Source organism: Tetrao urogallus (genome assembly GCF_951394365.1).
Source record: "Tetrao urogallus genome assembly, chromosome: 4".
Lineage (NCBI taxonomy): Eukaryota > Metazoa > Chordata > Aves > Galliformes > Phasianidae > Tetrao > Tetrao urogallus.
The window spans coordinates 46740359-46764123 of NC_136817.1; the positions used below are offsets into that span (position 1 = coordinate 46740359).

The window sequence follows — 23765 nt, forward strand, 5'->3', positions numbered from 1 at the left end:
TATTCCTTTTTTTTTTTTTTCCCAATATGGCCTGTATTATTTCTTTTATTTTACATAATGTCCAAATTGCCTAATGCATAAATGCTCTTGCTTTTGTCTTCTGCCCTCCTTTTCCTACTATTTGTGCAGGTATTTAAAAAGAAAGAAGAAAAGCAAAAAAAAAAAACAACACTATTTTCCCTTCAGAGTAGAGTTAGGTTGGGTAAAGGAATGCAGGACTGAGAAACGGTGGTCAGGAGCACTTCAGAAGCACAAAATGCCCCAACTTTACACACGAATGAGAAGTGACGCACCCTACAGCCGAATATAAAGTAACAGATTCCTGGAACAGAAGCCGGCTAGAAGCTGAGAGCAAGTTTTTGACTTAAGGTTTGCTTATAGATATGTCTGCATCTGAATGGTGTCATCCTGACAGCCATAGTCGTGATTAGGAATAGAAGCCATTCTCATGTCGAACTATTTTAACACATTTCTTGGGTGCTTTCTGACCTGCGTTTTGAAGGACTACTTAGTATGCGTGACACTAAGAACTGGGAGCCTTTCTGCTTGCGCATATAATTCCAGAACCCGGCCCTGGCGATGCTGTTTTGTGGCTGCCGGAAGGGTCCCAGACTGCTCCAGTGTTTGTTGCTGAGTTGAGCACCGGGCTTGAGAGATCAGAGATGCACAAACCCTCGCCGTCTGAGACTTCAGCCGGAGCCCTCACTTCGGAGCCGAGGAGGATGCGTCAGGGAAAGGCACTCCGCCGCGCTTCGGGAAGGAAGAGCTGGACAGCCCGTAGGCATGAAACTTCCTACCTCGGGGAGAAGCAAGAGCTGTTGCGGGCTCCTAACCCACACAAGGAGCAGTAGGGAGCCGGGCGCATTCTCCGCCACGCACCGCAGCTCCGACCCGGGGACGCGGAGCTCGGTGTGATGGAGATTAATTGCGGCGGAGCCAGCCCCAGCCCAGCAGCCGGGTATGCCCCTCGCTGCCAGCTGGCTGCCGCCCTCCCCAGGAGATGGCGCTGAGGGCGAAACGGGCAAGTAGGCTGTCCCTCAGCTTGTCTATAAGGGTAGAGTCTTTGTGTGGGAAAGGGGTGGGGATGCGGCGGCTTTTTCGCGGAGGTTTATTATTATTGGGCGGGTGAAGGTGGGGGGGGGGAGAGGGGGGACGAGCGCACCGAGCAGACAAAATGCGGAGCCCCTCACTCCGCGCCCGGCAAGCGTGCGTGCGCGCGCGTTCGGGAGGTGGGCGGCTCGGTCAGCAGCGGGAGCAGAGAGGAGCAGGGGACAGGAGAGAGCGGAGAGGAGCCAGTGACAGCACGAGCATGCTCTCCATGCAACAGTTCCCTGCCCTGCCCAAAGAGGAGGAGCGCTACCGGCAGGTCCTCTCTGCCAGAAGGGTAAGGCAAGCCCGAAAGCGCCGGTAGGCTACGAGCAGGGGTGCGGTGCCAGTGTCTCGCCGCCCTGCGCTCATTCTTTGGGGCTCGGGCGGGCGGCGGGGCTCACGGTCAGCGCAGAGTGGAGAGTCCCGCTCCTGGCCTCGTGGCTGGAGAGAAAGAGTGAGGGTCGGGACCGTGCCGCCCGAGGGGACGCGTTCCGGGGCGGCCGGGGGGAGGTGGTTGTCCGCCCCACCTGTCTCTGCGGGCGCTCCGCCGCCTGAGCTCTCCTGTGCGCACAGCTGCGCGAGGGGCACGCGGAGCAGGTGGGTCGTGTCGCCCACGGCTCGATGCCAACCTCTTGCTGAGACTCTCACAGAGTCAGTGGGGAAAGCGAAGAGGGCTGGTGGTGCGCCGAGCCCGGCGGCAACAGGTCCGGTCGGGCTTTGCGAGAGCGAGGTTGGGGCTTAGTCTCCGACAGGACCCCGCCCGTGACCCCATCCTCAGCGCGGAGTCCCCCTCGCCGGACACCCCTGCCGCGGCTTTGCGCCCGACGGCACCGTCGGTCGCCGCCCTCCGCGGAAGGTCATCCATCCCTCGGAGCGTCACAGAGAGGGGCCGGGAAACTTGAAGCGAAAACGAGCTGTTAGTCCTCGCTGGGAGAGGCAGGGTACCTGGGCGACAGCGTTCCCAGCTCCCCGCAAGCTCCCCAGCGGGAAAACCTAGTGAAAGGGAGGCTAGGCGGCCGCGGGGTGAGCGAACAGGTGTCTGCCGGAGCCCCGGTGCGGGTCACGCCGCAGGGCGGGCGAGAGCGGCGGGAGACTGCGGGTGCTCTCGGTGTCAGCGCGCTCGGGCCAGCACCGCACGCTGCGCGCTCCAGCGAGATAACGCGCGCGGTCTGCAAACTTTGCGCTTTTGCACTCGAAAAGACGGTGACGGAGCTTCGTGCGCTGTGAAATCGTTCCGTGTGCCACCAAATTGCACAGCGGCGTTTTTAGAAGTTCCTAAATATGGCAAGAGTACTTTAATTGTATCATTTCTCCACCTGATTTAAAACGCAGAATCCTTGGATGCATTTCATGGAAGACAATTAATTAACTTTTTATGTAAAGTTATTAGCAGTCTGGCTGAGATGGTGAAACTCTAAGTGAAATGAAATACGTAGAGCTTTTAATGCATTCGTGGGGTCTCTTGGGATGGCTTAGCTTTCAGCAGTAAAAACATGGGGATGGATTTTTCCATATGGCCTCTTACGTCTGTTCCACGTTCTTAAAGATGGTCCTGTCTAAAACTACAGTTCTTAGTTTTGTTCTTCTCATGTATGCCTTAGTCTGGGCTGTTACCAGCCTCTCAGGTGCTGGAACTGTTGAGGTACAGGCACAGTTGAATGACAGTATCGGGATATTTAGGTATCCCCTAAACATTTACTACAATGAGTCAGCAATCGCTGTTCTTTTCTAGAGGCTGGTAGCATTGCCTGAATGTGCTGGCCATCTACATTTTGCACAAAGTTTCTCTAGGGGACAGGGAATTCCCAAACACTGTCCAAAACTTGTTCAGAGAGGCAATACTTGTGACTTCCCCAGCAATGCTGAAGCCCTTCAGCCTTGTGCACCATCCTCACTCCTCATGCACCGTTAATGCAGCCAGTAGCACTTGTTCTTGGGACAGCGAGCCAGGTTGCACAGCTCACTTTCCCATGTTAGAGGAATCTGCTTGTGATCTATTAGTACCTGATAGGACCATCAGGGCAAAACTTTGTGTGTTGCCCCCCCAGTCTTTTGGAGCCCAGAACTGCAAGGCATCAAAGAAAGCATTCACTTCCTCTCCAAAAATCTGGCACTCAGCTGCATGCCTGTGGCAGATAACTTGAGCATGTGGTGAATTGAGAGTGTAAGGTAGCTTCGAATATGTCACAACTGAAAGTGTTCTATAAAATGTGCAGTACACCCTGGGCAGTTTAATGTATCTGAATTTTTGTTTATTCATTTCTTATGTATTAGATGATGTTTGCAGATATAAAGGAAAGCCAGGGCTGTAAGAAGTGCCAGTAATTATTTTAAAATGCATGTTTACTTGCATGTAGGAACATTTACTTTTCCATTCTTTCTTTTTATGCTCCCTAACCCTCCCCCTCCCTTTTTTTTTTTTTTTTTGAATTTGCTAAGCTGGTATACATGTTTAGTTCTTAGCATCTTAGCACTCTGCTCCCTTGAAGAACATTAATGTCCTGCTGTTATAGCAAACCCTTATGTAGTTGTAACATTTCTTCTCGTTTGTGTGGCCAAAAAAGGCTGAGGTGGATAAAGCCTCTGATAGAGCCAGCAGAGAAGATGGGTATAGGCAAGGCAGTGTTGGGATGCTTAGACCTAGTGAAAAATCCCAGCAACTCTTGTGCTCACCATGACTCAAATGGTCTAACCAATCAATGCTGAATTCTACATAAGCCTTTTGTGCACAAGAAGGAAGCCAGTGCTTCCATGAGCGTGGCCTAGTGGCTCAGATGGAGACCAAGCTTCAGGAGGGTGAGGCCATCCCAATATGTAGGCACTGAGGCATTTCCTAAGGAGATGAAGCTGTGGCTTTGGCCCTCATCTGGATTGGGGACTACAGATACCAGGCCTCCTGCTTGCAGGCTGACTGTCATGTGCTGTGAGGCAATCACACACAGTGGTGCTATCACCTGGTGTGGCTGGTTAGCTTTTAAAGATGGCAGACATTGCTACATTGAGTGGGAAGAGCTGAATCTGTCAGCGTGTCAGGTGTTGCTGGCAGAGCATTAAATCATGGAATGGCCTGGGTTGAAAAGGACCACAATGATCATCTAGTTTCAACCCCCCTGCCATGTGTAGGGACACCAACCGCTAGACCAGGCTACCCAGAGCCACATCCAGCCTGGCCTTGAATACCTCCAGGGACGGGGCATCCACAACCTCATTGGGCAACCTGTTCCTGTGTGTCAGCACCCTCTGTGTGGAAAAACGTCCTCCTAATATCTAACCTAAACTTCTGTTTAACACCATTCTCCTTTGTCCTATCACTATGCTTATATCCTGACACAGTTGCTTATGAGTCCAGAGAAAGGCTTCGTTTCTGATGGCCAGCTGTGATTTGGCAGGGCTGGGTGTCAGGCCACTTGCAATAGGGCAGTCATAGGCATGCATGTGCAGCAAACACCCTTCCAAACGTTGCTGCTGGGCACCTCCTAATTTTTAAATGCCTGCAGCAGGGCTTTAGAGGGGCAATGTGATTTCAGTTCGAAATAGTGATGTTCCTGCTCTGTTCCAGCTTCTTTTCCTACTGAAAAAGAGATGGACCACAAGCTTAAACTCCCCTTAACTCTCGTGCAGAACAACCTCTAACAACTGCACTCTCCCCGGGGCCGCTGGGGTTTCCCCGTCGGTCTGTCGGCACGGCCGCGCGAGGAAGCGCTCGTGCTGCCGCCCCCGGCTCGCAGCCCCGCGACAGAGGAACACGACGCCGACCGCATCCCTTAGTTCTGCCCCCCGCCCCTCTATAAATAACTCTTTCCGGGCTGACCTGTCAGATTCCCCCGGCAGAGCGGATCCCCTTGACCCGAGGCGCCTGCAATGGAAAGTCTGAATGCAAAACATACCGTCGTAAAAATAGCGCAGCTGGGGAGCCCCCTCTGCACGTCCTGGTGGTGCCGCTCCGACCCTCGTGCTCACGGCTCGTCCCGGGATAACGGCTGTGCTCGCGCCGGTGGCCCTGAGGCGTTTGGCTGCCCTGAGAGCCCTCCTGCCTGCTGTAGTGACCTGATGGTGAATTTTTTCCTCCCTTCTCTCTCCTTTTAACTGAAGGAAGCAGATTTCATCAGTTCTCTTCTGGTCAATGCTTTTGTCCAGCTCAAAAGAAGTAATGGTTTAATGTCCTAAATGCACAAACAGCAATGAGGCAACAGTTGAGCCAGGACTTCCCGCTTTAAAAAGAGGCGAGAAGTCTCTGAGGTAACACACGAGATTTCAGTTCGTGCCTCCCTTGCTTGGAGGATCGATCCCTGAAGGGAGAGATTCTCCTCGGCTGTGCTTTGAAGCTACTCTAATTTGAAGAGATGCTTGTCATCGTTCATTTAAGCATGTAATTAACGTGCTACTATTTCTGGTTGTTTTACCTGCACAGTTTGAATATTTGGTTTTAAAAGCAGCAATAAATACCAGAATGTGGTATTTAGCTGTTGGTGTGCTTTCAGCTTTGGTGCATCTGTACTGTGATCTCCTGTCTTGCAGTGTCCACTGGGGTCCACCCTGCCCTGAATGCTGTGCTGGAGCAGCCTCAGCTCACAGCCGTGCACCCACACAACCACTCAGTTATCTCAGAGACCTGGTGGCCAACTCATCAGTAAAGGCAGTTTGAGAAAGTACATTTACTCAGAAATGACCAAAGGTAGTGTTACAGAATCACAGAATCACCCGGGTTGGAAGGGACCTCAAGGATCATGTAGTTCCAACCCCCCTGCCTAGCAGGGCCAACAAACATACACATTTAGATCAGGTTGCCCAGGACCCCATCCAACCTGGCCTTGAACACGTCCAAGGACGGGGCATCCACAACCTCCCTGGGCAGCCCATTCTAGGGCCTAACCACTCTCCTTGTAAAGAACTTCCCCCTAACATCCAACCTAAATCTTTCCTCCTTCAACTTGGATCCATCCTTGGATTCAACTTGGTTACCTCTGTGGCTGTCTCCTCCTTTGTTGTCTTTGATCCTTAAACTAAGTGGAGATGGAATGAATGAGTTTGTGATCAGATCCTTTTCACTGTCTGTGCCATTAGAGTGGAACTGTTGCTTCTCTGAATATTGCAGTTTATAATTCTCTCTTTGTTCGTGATAGTGTTGTTACCCACGTAAGGTAGTTTTCAACTTGTTGCCCTGTAATGAAGTGAGGCTGAAAAACAGATATTGCCAGAGATGCTCTGCAGTGATAAACTTTGTGCTTTGTTGATTCAAGCCCTGCCCCTCTTCATGAACAATGTAATTCCCACAACAATATGCAGTGTGGGGCACCATCTTTTGCCCATGTGCTACGTAAAACTTATTGCCTTAAAAAAAAAAAAAATACAAATGGATGAAATTTTTAAATTTCTTCCTCATAGAGTAATCTATAGGGGGCAGCTCCTGTAAACCTGTCAAGTGGACTGCCAAGCTGTGTTACTGCAGGTGCTCCTGCAAGCTACTGCTCTTGCTAAATTCCAAGGTTCACTTTTTCTCAAAAAACAAGTATTTTTATTTTGAACATTTAAATCATCTTTATCAAAGCTTTAGCGGAAAGGAATTGAGGGTAAATATGAATTTCCTTTTTTGAGACTGCATCTGTTCTAGTTTATGTTTTGTAGTTGAGAGATACTTCAAGGTTAATTCTCAGTGGATTATTCTCCTGCTTTGAGACTGAGTGGTCAATGGCTGTCAGCATGTCTTCCTCTCTTCTCCAAACCTGCAACACTCAGTTCTGACATAGGCTGAACCTAGTGTTTAAGAAATGAATGTGATAAAATCTTCCATGTCTGATCTTTTTGATACCAAATAGATTTAATTTAGCAGTGATTTAATAGCAATAGTAATTGCCCAGATTGTCATTGCCTTTCACCTCATGTTACTCCTAGTTTCAAAATAGCCTATGCTGTCACTCCAATAGAGCTGCAAGTTACTTGGGAGCACTTCCTAGAAAGTGAAACTTCTTCCTTTCCTGCCTACGAGTGAAGCAGTAAAAAAATCACTTATTATCTCCTCATTAGGCTTCATAAATCAGTCAGGGCAGTCTTTTAGAAATAAAACCACTGGTAGCACTGAGAAGGTTTGCATCCCAGGTCTCTTGGATCTGCAGCTCTGTATTCATGTAATAGGTGGAGTATATGTGTAGTATATGCTCTGGAATTCCCTGGGATACTGATGTGCTCTATTTTCCATTGCTCGTTCTTCCAGAGTTGTGTCTTTTGCTGCGTGGATTATTTTGCCTGTGTTAAAGTGGTCACAGAACCAGTGGAACCTGAAGACTGTAGATGCAGAACACACTAACAGTTGCCAGGCTTTCCCCCATCTCCTGCATTTTCCCATTTGCAACAGCTGAGCCCACCTTGCTTTAATAGCCTATTCATTCTTGAACACAGTGCTTAGTGATAGACGTTGCTGGGAGTTGGGTTGCTGTTTGGAAGGTGTCTGCTCTGTGCAGGTATGAAAATAGGATGGATAATGTATCTGAAAGAATGTTGGAAATTGCAAAGTAGCGATTTTTGTTTATTGATTTGTTGCTAAATGATTTGTAGTAAGCATGTCACAAAATAATTCAGCAGAAAATGCCTTTTTAAAACACAGCTTTGTTCTTGCTCATCTGTTTTAAAGATACAAGTTGAAGTAATATGTAATGCATGCAGACAAGGCTGGAAAAGAAGTCTGAGTTGGTGGAATGTGTTTAAAAGTTATTAACAATTCTTCCTCTCCCTTGCAAAGTCGGAGTATATGTAACAGTATTGCTAGCCCTGGAAGGGCTAAGAACCCAGATGGTTTTCATTTGCTTTTTCCTCATTACATATAGGGTTATTATGTAACTTACTGTAGTTTTACAGTGAAGATGTGAATGGGAGGAAAACTGGCGTTTGTTCTAGGGATGACAATGACGCTGAATAGTCCTAGCCATAAATGCAATAGAAATGTTCTTCTTTGGCATCATAATTCATTAGATTGTTATTGTTTCAGACACCTAGATGGAAGTTTTTAATCCCAGATATCCATATGTGTCCAAAAATCTTTGATAATACATAAAAGTCATAGCCAAAAGCTAACACCTGTGTAAGTGCTTTGTTAATACGCTTAATTGTGAGTTTTCTGTTCCAGATCACTGTTTCATAACTTAGACAGTGACTAATAGGTTTAATCCCTAGTCATCTCTTCAATTATTTCTATCATAATGCACTCATATTTTTAGAAAATATCCTTTCTGTTCTTAATTTTCTCCTATTGAAGCAAAAAGTTCAAAGGCGATGTTTCTGGAAAAAAAAAAAAAAAAGAAGGCATCCTATTTAAAAAAAATCAATGCATTTTAACCTCTGCATTTTATACTTAGTAGATTATTGAGACATTATGTAATTCCATTTTCATCTTTGGGAAGAGGTCAAGTAACTATCCAGCTATGCTGAACAGATGAAACTTTGCTTTGATTCTGAACCATGTTTTTACTTTGATTAATATTGCTGCAGCTCTCGTCCTTGGTCCAAGATTCAATCATCTTTTTATCCACAATTCAGAAAAAAAATAATTAGCACAAATTTAAAATTATACATTCAAATCTAAAATTTCAATTGCATTCCGGATTAGCATCCAATTCACGTTGTTGAAAGCTTATGATTTTAATAGTTAGGTAACTGTATAATGAGCAATAGGCATGGCAGATATATACTGGTTGACTTCAAGTTCAGAAGACAGAACCTACTGATCAGGCATTAATTTAAAAAAGTATATTCATTAATGAGGTCTAGTAGTGTTTTTTAGGATGGGCTTTCTGGTAGAACTTACACACTGATGGTGATTAGCGCACTGATTGTCAGCCACAGGGCTGCCAGGATTTCTCATTGCTTCTTCTAATTTTCCTAGCTTGAAAATTATTTTCAAGAGGAGGTTTTCCTTTTTCCTCTAACTGGATCCTTTTACCCTCTTAAAGGATTTTTTTTTTTTAAAGAATCTTTTCATTGGCACAATTTAGGCCATTAAGATTTTTTTCTTTTCTCACAGTTTCCATTTTTGTTTTTTGGTGCTAATGGCTCATGACAACTGCTTATTCAATTCTCAGCAAAACAAGAGCTTGAAGCCAATACTGTAAGCTTCATCCCTGCACTCTGAATTATGATGCTCAGCGATGTATAGCCAGAGAATTGCCACGGCAGATCTACCTGCTTGACAAGCCACTGTGCACTGAACATGTGGGTATCCAAGGATTGTAAGTGGTTTCTGTGTATGTTCAGAAAAACAACATGGTGCTGTTTAAACTTCACATGAGTAATGTTTGAAAGCCTAGAAACTTGAAAATAAATAAATCCCAAAGCATAAATTCTGTATTAATTAAAGATTCATTTCCCCCGAACTCTTTTCCTGCTTCCTGCTGAGATAGGCTGAATTGATGTTCTTGTTCTGGTACTGAGAAATACCAGATAATGCTAACCATAGCTTGTTCCTTAAAATGAATGTCTTCCACTTCAGCTTTTGAGAAATCTTTGATATCTTCCATATGTTTAGTAAATCTTGCTTTGGTTATATGGCATGGCAGCATCAAACATCTTTGCTACCAGCTGTTCTTAATAAGGAAGTGAGAACTTAGAATTGCAGTGTTTGCCAGAAACTCAATTATTTCTTATTCTGATTATTCTTGAAAATTCAACAATTCTATTGTGAACCTGGAAAATCCATTGTTGTAGTTGCAAATTTATATCAGTGAAGCTAATAAACAATGTAAATATATGTAATACATAAATATGCATCACAAAGTTACTCAGCGGCATGTCTTTTGAAAAATGAAGAGATTCAAAGATACTATTATTGAAGAGATGATAAAACTGTTCTCCCATGGTATTTATTTTCTTCTTTTAATTCCTATTTTGAAGAAGAACTGATTCTGTTCAATGGCTAAATAGTGTGTCTGAATCTCTTCTGAGGTGAGGTGAAGAGCAGTTCCAGGTATCATGCTAAATTTTTGAAATCCAGAAAAAAAACTTTCTTTTCTATCTCCTCTGCTTTCCATGAGATGCAAAGAATAAATCTCCTGTAGTTCAGAACCAAGGTCAATATTTTGCTTGTGAATACTTTTCTGATGTGTAAATCAAATCTTTTCAGGAAGACCAATCATATTATTTATTTAGACAAATTTCAGTATTAAATAGATGTTTTTCCAAGTACCTTAAGTACATTCCAAAGTCTACTACCTTGCCCAGATAAAACACTGGAGCCTTTCCCTCCAAAAATGAACGAAATGAGAATAAATTCCTCAGAGCTACATCTCTCCTGGCTGTAGTACTTATGTCTGAGTGATCGACTTATTTCTTCCTCTCAAAACCTTCCGAAAGGATAGAATGAATTGTGGAAGAGATGGCCCAGGAGCTGGCTTTCTTCTGAAATGAGTGTATGCTGTGTGATAGTAACACAAACACCACTGGCAGTATGGCATTCATGTGCATGCATCGTCCCAGATAAAAAATCTGTTAAGAGTTTCTTACTGCTGGCTCTGACAGCTGTTAGTACCTCAGCTAGATGATTCAAGGATGGCTATGTCTGAGGAGTCTGCAGTCATATTCCAAAGCAAAAGCTTGACAGGTAGCAGTGCAGGTTCTCAAATGCACAGGTGGTACATCGCATACGTTTGGATTTTGTCTCGGTGAATTTACCCTTGGAACTTTCTTGAACTGAAGCTGGAGCAGAACCAGAACTATGTTGTCACAGAGCAGGGTGAGACGTATCTCTTCTGAGTTTTTCTTGCACATCTTTATACTTTTCTCAGTTCCAAAGTTGCCTCAGTGTCTCACAAAACTGCTGAAATTATTTGTTATGAATTAAGAATCCCAAAGTTATACTCCAGAAATGAATGAAAGAAGGAACCCAAATGAATTTTGGTTAGTCTGAATAATGACTTCTGGTAATGCCCAATTTGGATTTTTACTTTGCAGTCTCTTGCTGGATTAATAACAGCTTCAAAGATCACCTGAACAGTGACGAATGTGTCTCTGTGGTAGTCTGAAGAGCAAACAACTGCTTTACTTCACACATTGTGTCTCCCGTAGGAAGCATCTCTCATATATGTTTATCACTACTTAAAGTGAAAATGAGAGATGGGGATGTTAAAAGTGTTTCAGATTAACTTCAGCCATAAGAACCCAGCTGAACACTGAATTTACTATCAACTATGAATTTGTTTGTTTATTCGTGGAAATAGAGGGAAATAGAGGTCTGGATCACCTCCCCTACAAGGACAGGCTGAGAGAGTTGGGACTCTTCAGGCTGGAGAAGAGAAGGCTTTGGGGTGGACCTTATGGTGGCCTCTCAGTACCTGAAGGGGGCCTACAGGAAAGCTGGGGAGGAACATCTTATAAGGCCATGTAGTGACAGGATGGGAGGAAATGGCTTTAAACTGGAACGGGGTGGATTCAGACTAGATATTAGGAAGAAATTCTTTACTGTGAGGGTGGTGAGACACTGGTATAGGTTGCCCAGTGAGGTTGTGGATGCTCCCACCCTTGAGATGATCAAGGCCAGGCTGCATGGGTCTTTGAGCAACCTGGTTTAGTGGGAACCTATAGCGGAGGACTTGAAACTAGGTCCCTAGTAGTATTAGATCATAAAGGTCCCTTCCCACCCAAACCATTCTATGATTTACTCTATGATTCTATGAAATAAAGAAGTCCCAGCTTTATATGACATCTCCTTTACTTGAATACTTTGTATTTCAGACTGGGGGAATGACTCTACATGTTTATATGCCAGTGGTTAAAGTAAGGGTAAGCCAGAGTATTTTATTACATAGATGGGAAAGGAGGCCCTGTCATCTCAGTGAACTTGGAATGCATTATGTCAGTAATTTGTGATTTTTCTGAGGGTGTGGAATTTGCTGGGGGAAGTTACAGGATTACAGTGAGCTTGAGCTACTAAAATAACCTGATACATTTCATTTTGCAAATAATAATTCATGTGACAATAGCATGCTGCTAATGTTTACTGCCTTGCTGTATGAAGAAGTTATTTTCTCCCCCTAAATTGCACTATTTCCTTTTAGAATAACTATGACACTTTAAAATTAGTTGTATATCCTCAAATCTGTATGTACAGACAAAAGCTGCTCAGTAGACAACTTCTCTTGCTTCCTTAAAATCCATTCTTAAGATGATCCATTTCAGCTTGGCTCTCTGATTCCTCTAGCATTTGAAATGAAAAATTGTGCAAAGCCTCACTTCCAGTGACTTTTTGTCTGTTTCCGTTTTTAGCACATGACTTTGCTTGTTTGTTTGGATGATTTGTCTTAGACTTTCTGCTTGTTATGGTGACTATTAAGGATGCTATTACATTTTTTTTTTTTGTGGATGGAAAAGTGCATTGCTGAATCCCATGCTTTCACGTGAGCTAGACAGATCTGATAAGAAACGTAGAACACTTGCAGTTTCTGTTACTCACTGCCAGGCATTTAAAATACTGTTTTGGTCAAAAGAGGATTAAAGAATGTTTAAATTTATTTTTACATGCTGACTTATTTTTGACATTGACACTTCATATGTTCAGTTTTTGCTCTGTAACAATGAGAACTGGGAATTCTCTTCCCTTATACGGAAAGGAAAACTATAAAGGGGTGACACAGTCACGTGAAAATCTCTAGAGCTTTGAGACTTCCATCATGAGAGTTGATAATATAACAGAAGCTGACACCAGAGCACCGTTTCAACTTTGGGATGGGAACAATATCAAGGACATGTAAAGAACGGTGGATAGTTTTCATAATCTCACATTTTCCGCGCATAAACTATAATTTAGCTGGATGGCAGATTCCCCCATAAAGCAATGACTTCTACGAGGCCACATATTTACTGTCCATGAGTGACATTCTTTCTGCATTTCACAGTAGTGTTTCTTGTCTTTTTTTTCCACTCCTTTCCAATATAAGCACTGTACAGTGCTTCTGTGTATGTCTTGCCCAAGATTTTGATGTTTGTGACCCAGAAGTTGACAAAGAGATCTAGCATGTGCAGAAGGTACTGAGTTTAGACCACCAGCTCTAATGATATTTCCTTGTTGGAACACCATTTGTTTGCTTTGTGATGTAAACAACAGGACGTATTTTTGCCAACTGCTGTGATATGCTGTGAAAACAACCTGTGATTCAGGTTGTTTTACAGAGCAGTAGCTTAGATAATTTTTGTGTCTAAAAGGAAAATTGCGTACTACTGTAGGCTTTTCATCCATACACTTTAATGTAATTTGTCATTTCTGGGCCTTAATATCACAGGATGTTATTGAAGTGACATCTTTGAGACCAGTTTGTCCCCATATCTTGCAGAAAACAAACTGTGAATTTTGGTCTAACCAGATTTTAATCTTTCTGTAGTTGGATGAGGCTTTTTTTCTTCCTATCTTTTCTTTGCCTCTGTGGGTTCAGAAGATCAGTGTGAGAATTCTGATCCAGCCACCCTAAGTAAGACTAGGATTTTTAAAAATTCTGAATTGAAATTAGCCAGAGTTCATGTTGTATTTTCTTAATTGCAACCAACACTTACAGAACAGTATTTGGATATTAAGTAGCAGCCAATAGCATTTCATTAGGGACTGAGTGTTTAGCTGTCAGAAGAAATTATCTGATTTTTTTAAATCATCTTCAGACTAAATTCTTGTTTAACACGACAACTGTTTTAAAGGAAGTGACTTGTTGCCTCAAAACCCAAACACTGAAATTTCCTACGTATACTGTACGCAGCATTTAGCTGAAAAAAGTCTTTCTTGAGTCAAGCTTTGTAACGTCAGTGGTAGGAAGGGAGCTTGCACCACTGTTCTTCTAGAACTGAGAACATGTTTTGGTCCAGTACTGTGCTAAATATATTCTGTGCCAAAACTGCTAGCATTTAGGTTTGATCTCCTTCAGTCTGCCCTCAAGGATTCTGCTTCTAAGTCTTCTTGCTCTTCCCTTGGAAAGAGTACTAAGAGCATATCTAGAAGATACCTAAGTCATACAAACTTAGAGAATGGTTCGCAGAAATTATTGACCTCAGAGTTTTGAGAGACAAATTTTTTTTTCAGCCCTTAACATGGAGATCTAAAGTAAGCCAGATAGTACCCAATGAATAAGTGTGTTCCCATTTATGTTCCTATTTTTATTTTTTTTGTCAATTCCAATATTTACGACTGGGTTTGGATTCATAGCCCCTTAGGAATATTACTCTTTGTCTTTCCCTGCTGGGGCTGAAAAGTATCAAGTTTTTAATGAGACTGAAGTTCACCCTTCTTCTCTTGCCACTTACTGGCCTAAAATTAGGCTGCTAGGAAGACACAAAATTGCAGTGGTACCCTTGCTAATCCTTATGGGTAGGGGTGGTCAAGAAGAAGTAGAAGGACAGAGCAGGATTGAAATTGATGAAGATACCATTAACTGCTTAAAGCACTTAAAACTGGTACTTGTATTCTTTGTGTATTGCAATATTTGGCAGCAAGAGGAAAAGAAACAGGATCAGAGAATATGTAAAGAGTAGGTAAAATGCATTTATATTTATCTCTAGGACTCTTCATTAAATTCTCATTGATGACATTGGAACCATTAGCATTGCCTATAGTTTTATTTTATATTCACCACAGAGATTAGTGGGAAAAAAACTTTGAACAGATATACAAATGATGGATAATTAAGGTTATGCTTGCTGAGTCACCAATTATGATTTCAAATAGGTTCAGTGTTTTTCATGAGGGCATTTCCTGGAGAAGGGAAAAATACAACATGCTGTTTATTTGCCTATATTTAACTGTTATACAAAAAAAAAAAAAAAGCAATTGATAGTGCTTAGAGAAAATTTTTTTACCAGTCTAACGTTCTTTTCTTGAGCAGTCACCATCAATAGATTTTGGATCCAACAGACTCTTTAAGTCTTTGGCAGTAAGTTGCCGATGCAGACTGGGATTTTTTAAATTCCTTTTAGGAATTGATAAGAGAGAAAAAAATATTTAAAGTTCTCCTTTAGCATAAACATTCAATTAAAGTACACAGTATCCACAGTGCCAACAAATTTAAAAATATATATATCTCAAAGAAACAGGAACATACAAGCAAGAGATTTCAGAAGCTCAGTAGTCTGTGTAGTGATGGTCCTGCTCCCTGCATTATTGACGCAGCAGGACTATGTTCTTTTTCACAGAATAGCAAGGGACAGTGTGATTCACGAGGAGTGATGCTTGTGCTACTCTACTGATGTGTAGATCTAATTTTCAGGCTGAACAGGGAATTGAACTCAACAGCACCATTTCCTGAGGGAATGCTGTAACCACTGTACTGTTAGAAAAGGCAGTTTAATGCCATTTTCTCTTTTTTGGCTGTGCTTTCAAAAGCAGTTGAAAATTGAAGTTAGGGCAGTTGTGTTTTGGAAGAATTGTATTCAAAGCAAAGCTGTGTTATTCCTGTGCTACCTGCACTCAGATCTCCCAGAGATCTGCAAGGTACAGACTGAGCAAACCAAGGTTATCAAATCCAGTGAAGCTAGCTGTGTGTAGCTGATAAGCTGCCAAAACTCCAGCATGATCTGAAGGAGAACTTGGGACAAACTTTGAAGACTTTAATCTGAAAATGTGGGCGAATATGGACTTAAAGATGTCACATAGTCAAGCAGGGACTGTCTAACTCTTGATCCTGTAAGTCACCCTTTTCTCCAGAACATGAAAACTGCTTTTCCTTATGCCTGGATGTATGAAGTATTACCAGCCTTCTCATTCTCACCCTGGCTTCTCATTCTCACCCTGGCTTCTCAGAGAAAAGCACTTAGAGCAAAAGCAGTCAAAGGGATTGTCTCATGCAGAGACTGTCATTTAAAAGGCTAATAATACATGCGTTAAGTTCTTTGGAAAGATTTTGTCAGTGCAGTGGATGCATTTGCATTCTTGTATCCTGTCACAACTTCAATATGATTGATTTTTCTGACAGGCTAAAATATGATTTGTAGGTTTTAACTAATGACTCATCTTTTTGGGAGACTGTCTGGAGTTAATTGTTCTATCATCCTATTTCGAGTTATTATAGGGAAAAGTGGAATTATTTTTAGTTAATTTTGAGTAAAGATGTATTGACTTAGTAATAACAGTTTCAATCTTACTATTAAAAGTACATTTTGTATTTCAGTTCTGTTTCTATTTAAAGAGTACATGCCTCTAATATATGAGATCATAGCCTTTATGGTGTTATGTTTTTGAATGTTCCCCTCCCCCACTCTCGGCTACACCATAACTGTTTAGGCTTTACAAAACTTTGTGCACCTCAACTGAGGCTTTTCTGTATTTCATTTACAGAACACAAAATATTGCTTACAAACTACATAGAATACTGTGATAAGTTATAGCATAGGTAAAGTACTTTGAAAGTGAGATAATATTGTAGATAATAAGAGCAATGATCTTTATCACTTTTGTTGTCACTTAAAACAAAGACTATCATCATTTCTTGGTTCTTTATTAAAAAATCCTTAAGAACACAAAGGTCTTATAATAAATAAATAAGCTGTATTTAGTCTTATTATTGATTTATTATGTTTTTTGCTTTTTTTTTTTTTTCTTTCAAATGAAATGTCTATCCAACTTCTAGATCATGAGGAAGGTTTAGAAATTTCAGTTAAACTGTAACTTCATGGATACTGGGTAACCTAAAATTAATGGCATGGATTACACTAGGCTGTGCACCAAGAAGGAAGATTGCATGCAACTTTTCAATAAGAATCTAAAAACCATCTATAGCTTATATTTAAACAATCCATCTGTTTTGTGAAATGCAAAGGCCTGCTCTTGAAAACACAGGAGTTATCAAGTGACACCAAAATGATAAAACTATACTCTTTTGTTTTTCAGGTCTTAGGAACAGATGAGGATAATATGGGGGATGGCTGCTCTAAAAAACTGGCTTCTGCCAAGTTCCTGCGACTTCTGCTCCTAATACTGATTCCATGTATCTGCGCCCTTATCCTTTTGCTGGTTATTCTGCTTACCTTTGTAGGTGAGTGCTAATGGAGTAAATTGTCTCATTTTCTGTGAAGGAACTGAAAACTGAGATATAACAGCATTCTCAAGCGCTGGTGTAATTGTGGATGTTCAAGGTGTACATTAGTACATCTACCTAACAAACTAGTTACCTAGTGAAAGAATAATGCTTGTTACAATGAGACAAATATGCTGCTTAGATTTATATATTTAAAATTTATTGAAGGTAACAAAGAAACCTTTTCATTTCTTATGAGCATACGACTTGAAGAGGTAGTATGTAGGTGGTTTTCAGCAGTCATTTTACAGGTACAAGATGATGTTTATGTTGGACTTTTATGTATTTAAGCAAAATATATTTGTTTGTTCTATTATATGAAATATATATCAATGCAAAACCTCAAGTGTGTTTTGTAGAAACTTATTCCAGGAATATTAGATTTCGTAATGGCTTAGTCTGATAAATATTAGATTTTGTAATGGCTTACTCTGATAACTAACTGCATAGATTACAGAATTAACAGGCTAATAGTTTATAACCAGCAGAAGAAGCCATCCCTCTGCTACCACTACAGAGAAGTTGACATATCTTTTAATTAATTATTTCAACTACAGCATGAGAAAGACAGTAATGCTGGGTTAAATTTTTTTTTTTTTTTTTTTTTTAAAAAGAGTTAAAATAATCTGTTCTTTTAGTGCTGAGAATTTGTGGGATTTCTCAATTTTTTGAAATGAAAATATTTTCTTGTTCAGCTTAATTAAGTACTTCAGAAGCACATCTTTAATAAGTGTGCTGATGTGAGAGAGTGTGCATGTATGTGTAACATAGGTTACTCAGGAAGTAATATCTCCTATTGATTTCCATGCAAACTGCAACAGATACAAAAAGCATAGCAACACTGTTTTTTAGAGCAAATTCTCAACTATGAAATACTGTTTTTCAACATAGTCACCACCATTAGCTAAGCATTTTCACCAGCAGTGAACATAAGCCTGTGTGCCACGCTTGTAAAAATCTATACCAGTGGATAGATTGCCACTGCTGAAACACACCATGTACTGCCTCACTGTGCTGACGCTTACTGTTTGGTCTCCGTAAATGTCCAGCAAGTGTCAAAAAATGAATGACAATGCTTACTTTTTTTTCTGTGTGGAAGGCTCGGCTTCATACACGCTTTCATGTCAGACACCATTTTCTCAGATTGCTCCTTTGCTTCTCTGTCACACAGCAACAGAATGTTATGAAGTACTGTTTGGAAGGTCCAACCTTTACTGAGCAGCCCTTCTAAATATGTATAAGTACATATATATGTATATATACATATAAATATATATATGTATAGAAGCGCAGGAAGAAACCAAACACTTGTTTCAATAGCACTTTCACTTCTGTCAAAACAATGACAATGTAAATCTGTTTTTTCAATTTAGTCTGTAAAGGATTTCCTACAAGACATCGTAGACCTGTTATTTTCATTTAGCTTAGGTTAGGCAAGTCAAGAAAACAAAGCTAATGAATGCTGTGATTGACAATTGAGTCTTGGGATGTATCTTTAAACTGAGAACATGCTGCAGTAGATTAAGTAAGTCTGGCAGTTAAGAAATATGATGCCATTCAATTTACTTTCCTTATGTTTAGGATTCCATTTATATCCTTCATATCCTCTGCCCTAGATTTTCATTCTTTGGCGAGAAAGTGAATAAAAGAGCAGGTATATTTGTCAGATCTTCCCATGCTCCTTTTCTGAGGCGAGTATTGACATAACACATTAAAATGTATTAAATCCTCTAGATAAAGAGGAAATGGGACTTGTTCTGATTCTACTTACATAGCAAAAATCAGGGCTATATCTTCTTCAGTGCAATTACTGTGGGGTATAGAATAAGGCTTGATTTTATTACCCATACCTCAAACTGGCAGTTCCCTTAAGCATCTCTTGAATTTTCATGATTATAATTTACTGTTCTCTTTCAGCTAGCAGCTTCTGTTTTGTGTGCATGATAGCCTAGAAACAAATCATATCTGATGTCTGAAGTTAAGTGAACAAATTCTATGGGAAACTTTAAAATGTGTCTAAAATAATGTCTAAATGTGTCTAAAATTATGTTCTGTTTACTGAGAATACACTATATCCAGAATAATAGCTCATATTCAACTCAGATTAGTAATAAATGAATGCTGTTACACCCTGATATTGGTATGATGATTTACAATGTAAGAAACAAATCAATAGTCCCGAGACTGGTTCAGATGAGATATTCTCTATATAGGAAATTCTGTTCCTATCTTTCCACCACATGGAAGAGTTTAATTCTGTGGTTGTCAATCTTGTATTCACTGGTGATTGAAACATAAATAGAGAATTTCCAGAAGAGAAGGCACCAGAGAGGACTCATTGCAGCTTTTCAATACTTAAAAAAGTCTTAGAAAGACGGAGAGAGACTTTTCACAAGGGCATATAAGGGGTAAAGGTTTTGAACTTAAACAGGGTAGATTTAAATTAGATATAAGGAAGAAATTCTTCACTATGAAGGTAGTGAGGTGCTGGATCAAGCTGTCCGGAGTACCTGTGGATGCCCCATCCCTGGAGATGTTCAAGGTCAGGTTGGATGGGGCTTTGGTCAGTGTGATCTAGGGGAAAGTATCTGTGCCCACAGCAGCGTAATTGGAAGTAGGTGATCTCTAAGGTCCCTTCCAATCCAAACCTTTCTAGCACTGTATGATTCTGTGATTATAAGTGATAAGTGATGAAGCCCTTGCCTTCAGAATGCGCAGATTCATAGAGACAAACCACTGCAGAAGAAATCTCACTGGGTATGTGTTGGCTAGTTATAGCAGGGAGCTGTCATTTATTCTGTGTAAATGCCTCATCCTTTACTTGTTTTGTTAGGTTGCTTTGCCCTTTTTGGTTAGCTTTTTAAACAGTCTTGGTCTTTTTGAGATTTCCTGCTGTGAACTGTTAGAAATCACACACAGAATATGCTGCCAACATCTCAATGTAATGGCTTGAACAGTGCAACTGTTCTTCAGATCTTGTAACAGTCCATTTCAGATCTTTAAATAAAACATTAATTCCTCAAGAGTGAAAAGCAACTGGAAAATGATCAGTAAGATTGTTGGCAAAGCACTGCTTTGAACTGAATGAGCCTAATGCCAGTTCCTTGGTTTTGAACCAAACACAATGAAAATCATCATGCTTTATGTTTCTGTCATCTGGACATGTCCAGCTGTAGTTGGAAACACAGATCCAAACTGGTTACAGCTATTTCTCAACTAATTAGCTATCTGGACATGATTTACTGCCTGCAGCTATGTGATTTACTGTCCAAACCTCTTTGTAAACGGACATTTGATGAATAGTTGGATATAATGTGTATGCATACATGAATAAAACTAATATTGTGCATTTTATATTATATGTTTTGTATAGTTCTTAGCAGACATTGGTAGGAAATAAATGACTTCTCATTACTGAAGAGATTTTAAAAAAGCTTATTATTTTAAAGCATCTAATGTTGTTTTCTTAGGAATCTTGAAATTTAAGTAGTTTCTACAGAACTTTTAATGCTGTAAAAAATCTCCAGTAAGTAAAATTTAAGATTGAAAACATACAGTGGTATTTAGGGGGGAAAAGGACTATAATCAAAGAAAATATGAGTCTAATTCAGAGACGGTGGAATCTGTAGACTGCAATTAAGTGTTTAAGTTCTCTACTCAGTGCACCAGGAGGATGAGAGGACGGGAAGAATGTGTTGAAGGAGAACAAGGTGCTTCAGGAGGGTGATCCAAAACTTTTATGTACTAGCAGGGATCAGAGCAGTGAGTGCCAAGCGGAGGGTTAGCCTACCTCTCCCAAGAACATACTCACCAGAACCCAGGCAAGTGCAGCTAACTGATTGAGACAGAGTCTAAAGACATTTCCTAATATTATCTAAAAGCATAAATTAAAAGAGCATGGCTAGACGCAGTCCTTTAAAACCTCCTAATGCTGATGGTGCCTGCCAGCACATAACAAAACAATTGCTAGAGCACTCATCTAGAAGAAGGAAAAGCTGGATTCCTCAGAATTTTGAGTCCTAAGATTGCTGTCCGGAAGATTTCAAACTTAAAATTCAAACTTGAATATATGAATATATGGAAGTATGAAACTTGTATGTACCCAGAGGCCATAACTCTTTAGTAATATCAACTTCCAAACCTTCACTTACTCTCTGTAAAGGTTGGTATTTGATGGGCAAAAAAAAATCTTTAAAAGCATTCAATATTATTTACTGTCAGCTGAGATGCAATTGGGAAGATCTGTTGCCTGGAAGACAGTTCATCATGCGGTCCACCTGTCAAGAAAAGAAGTTATTATCACTAAGTAACTGAAAAGATAACAAGAACGTTATTGCTGGAAAGATGGGCTGAAGATGCAAACAAGTATCTAGGGATCTCAGAAGAAGAAAATGATCTTATGGGTAGTGATAGCTATTATTCTAGTTCCAGAAAGAGAATTAAGTAGGGTGAATAGGGAGAGGATAGAAACCAGTGGATGAAACGCAATAATTTTCTTAACACTGTTTACTGGTCCATAATATTAAGCCAAAATATTTTTAAACTTCTTTCAAGCTTACACCTGACTTGTAATGTGTTTCCTACTATTCTGCTGAATGATATATAAATAGCTAATCATTTAAGTCATTATTCATAGTTCTTTGGGACTGATATTTTCCAGACTTTTTCTATTTTTATGTTGAGTGGAGAAGAAAAGAACCTAGGGAGGAAAACTGAGAATGTGAAAAAAATCCCCTCAGCTATTTGCAAGTCATGGAAAAAAAATGCATTGCTTCAAAGTAGGAAGAAAAGCTGATTTTCTCATTTTAACTTTTGAAAGCTGTTGCAAAAAAATGGCTGCAGTTTGAAACTTGTAACAAAGTAGGCTTCCCACTCATGGGGAGTCGAAGCTTTATTTTGAAGTACAGCATCCACACAGAATTACATATGAGTGAGCATAATCTCTGTGTATGCGCAGTCACAATTCCTAAGATTTTAGAAAAAATCATATTACTACTGGTCTTAATTGTGAAATTCATTCTTTCCATTTGGTCTGACCAGAGTACTAAAGTAAAGACAAATTGCTGCTGAAATAATTTGTGGGTGGGAGATTTTTTGTTGCTTCTGTGAAACGCAGTAAATCCTCCAAATCACAATGAATTATGCACATTTACTGGTAGAAAAACAGAAACTTTCACATGCATATATGAAACGTCCCTTGGGTTCTGCTACTGAAAGATACACACAAAGTTTTATTCACAGTCAGTGACAATTGAACCAAAATAACCCAGTATGGATAAACCAGTATTTGGTAAATCTCAAAGGGTAGAAGTTTCATTGAATCCCATTACATTTCAGGCACCTTACAAGTCTTTTTTCCTAGTTCCAGTTGCTGCAGTTGAATATTATTCAGTGAAAAGGGAAATGCTGAGGTTCTTCCTTTCAACTGGTTTCATATTCTTCTTACATATTAAACTTCCCAACCCAAAGTGAATTCAGACTGTAACTGAAATTTGGCTTTTCTGACACAGTTACTTGTAGCTGCGATTAATAAAGATTTCCTCCTGCCCAGTCTTTGAATTTCCACAAAGAAAACTGATTTAATCTAGTTGCAAAGTGTCAGAAAAGAAAAGCAAGGAAAGGGATTCTATAACAGCAGGAAGAAGGGACTCAGAATACCCGAGTGGTCGCAGGCTGCAAGCAGTGACTGTGGAGTTGGCAGAGCAGAGCAGAAGGCGTAGCTAAATGTGGTTGTGATACTGGGCATTTTGTAAATACAATAACCAAACTGAAAATGAACTTCAGAGGAGGTGGCAGTGAGTGTTTTTTTGGAATCAGGAGTCAATTTCACCAATGAGTTAGTGAAGGAACAAACAACATGAAAGCCTATCAGAAAAATATACGTTTCAAACGTGGAATGTAATATTTATTACTATTAAGCTGATTTATGTGACTAACCAGGTGCAGAAATTGCTATTGCCATTCACAATGGAGTGGTGTTTCACTTTTAGAGTTAGTATTTGTAGCTTCTATGAGATATAACTAAAATGTATATATTTGAGATTCCTGCTTAATTATTTATTAATGCTCTATTAATTACTTATTTCAGTAATAGTCACAAAAGTGACTGAAAATGTGTGGATTAGATTTTCTTGCTACTTCTTCCGGATTTCTTGTTTCATATGGAATATCCTTAGAGTTTCATATGCATATCCTTAGAGTTATGCATTTGTTTTGATTTGCAAAGTTAATTGTAACCGTTCAAGACATACAAGTAGGAAAAGTCTGTGTTTGTATATAAAATAACAAATGAAGAGCAAAAGCATATTGCACTTGACTAAAATTCTGTACACAGCTGTACTCGAAATCCAGTATCAGAAAAGAGTGAGAAAGAACTCATGGATTATATTTAGTCATAATAGTTAAATTACTTAATTTTGTATAGAGAAAAAGAACACCTCTTTCCATTATTTAACTCTTTCCATATTAATGTAATATAAAATTTTTAAAAAAGAATTTAATAGTTTTCTGACATACTGACAGTATGAAAACAAGAGATGGTGCAATATAGAAATAAGTATTCCCTAATGTCTTTCCATGATGCTAGAACTTCTTAGAGCTCCTCCAATTTACATTGTACAGTTACAGGTATGTAAGAATTCAGTC

General features: G+C 40.4%; 1 protein-coding gene across 1 annotated transcript in view; it reads left to right on the top strand.

The window, feature by feature from the left end:
* Positions 1-1309: 1309 nt before the first annotated feature.
* The window catches only part of CORIN (corin, serine peptidase), a gene marked incomplete at both ends in the record, with an annotated part of 119193 nt that continues 96737 nt past the window's right edge, over positions 1310-23765 (top strand). The window contains 2 exons of the mRNA XM_079534872.1: positions 1310-1384; positions 16934-17078. Coding sequence (XP_079390998.1) covers positions 1310-1384; positions 16934-17078 — 220 coding nt within the window. The remainder of the gene's footprint in view (positions 1385-16933; positions 17079-23765) is intronic.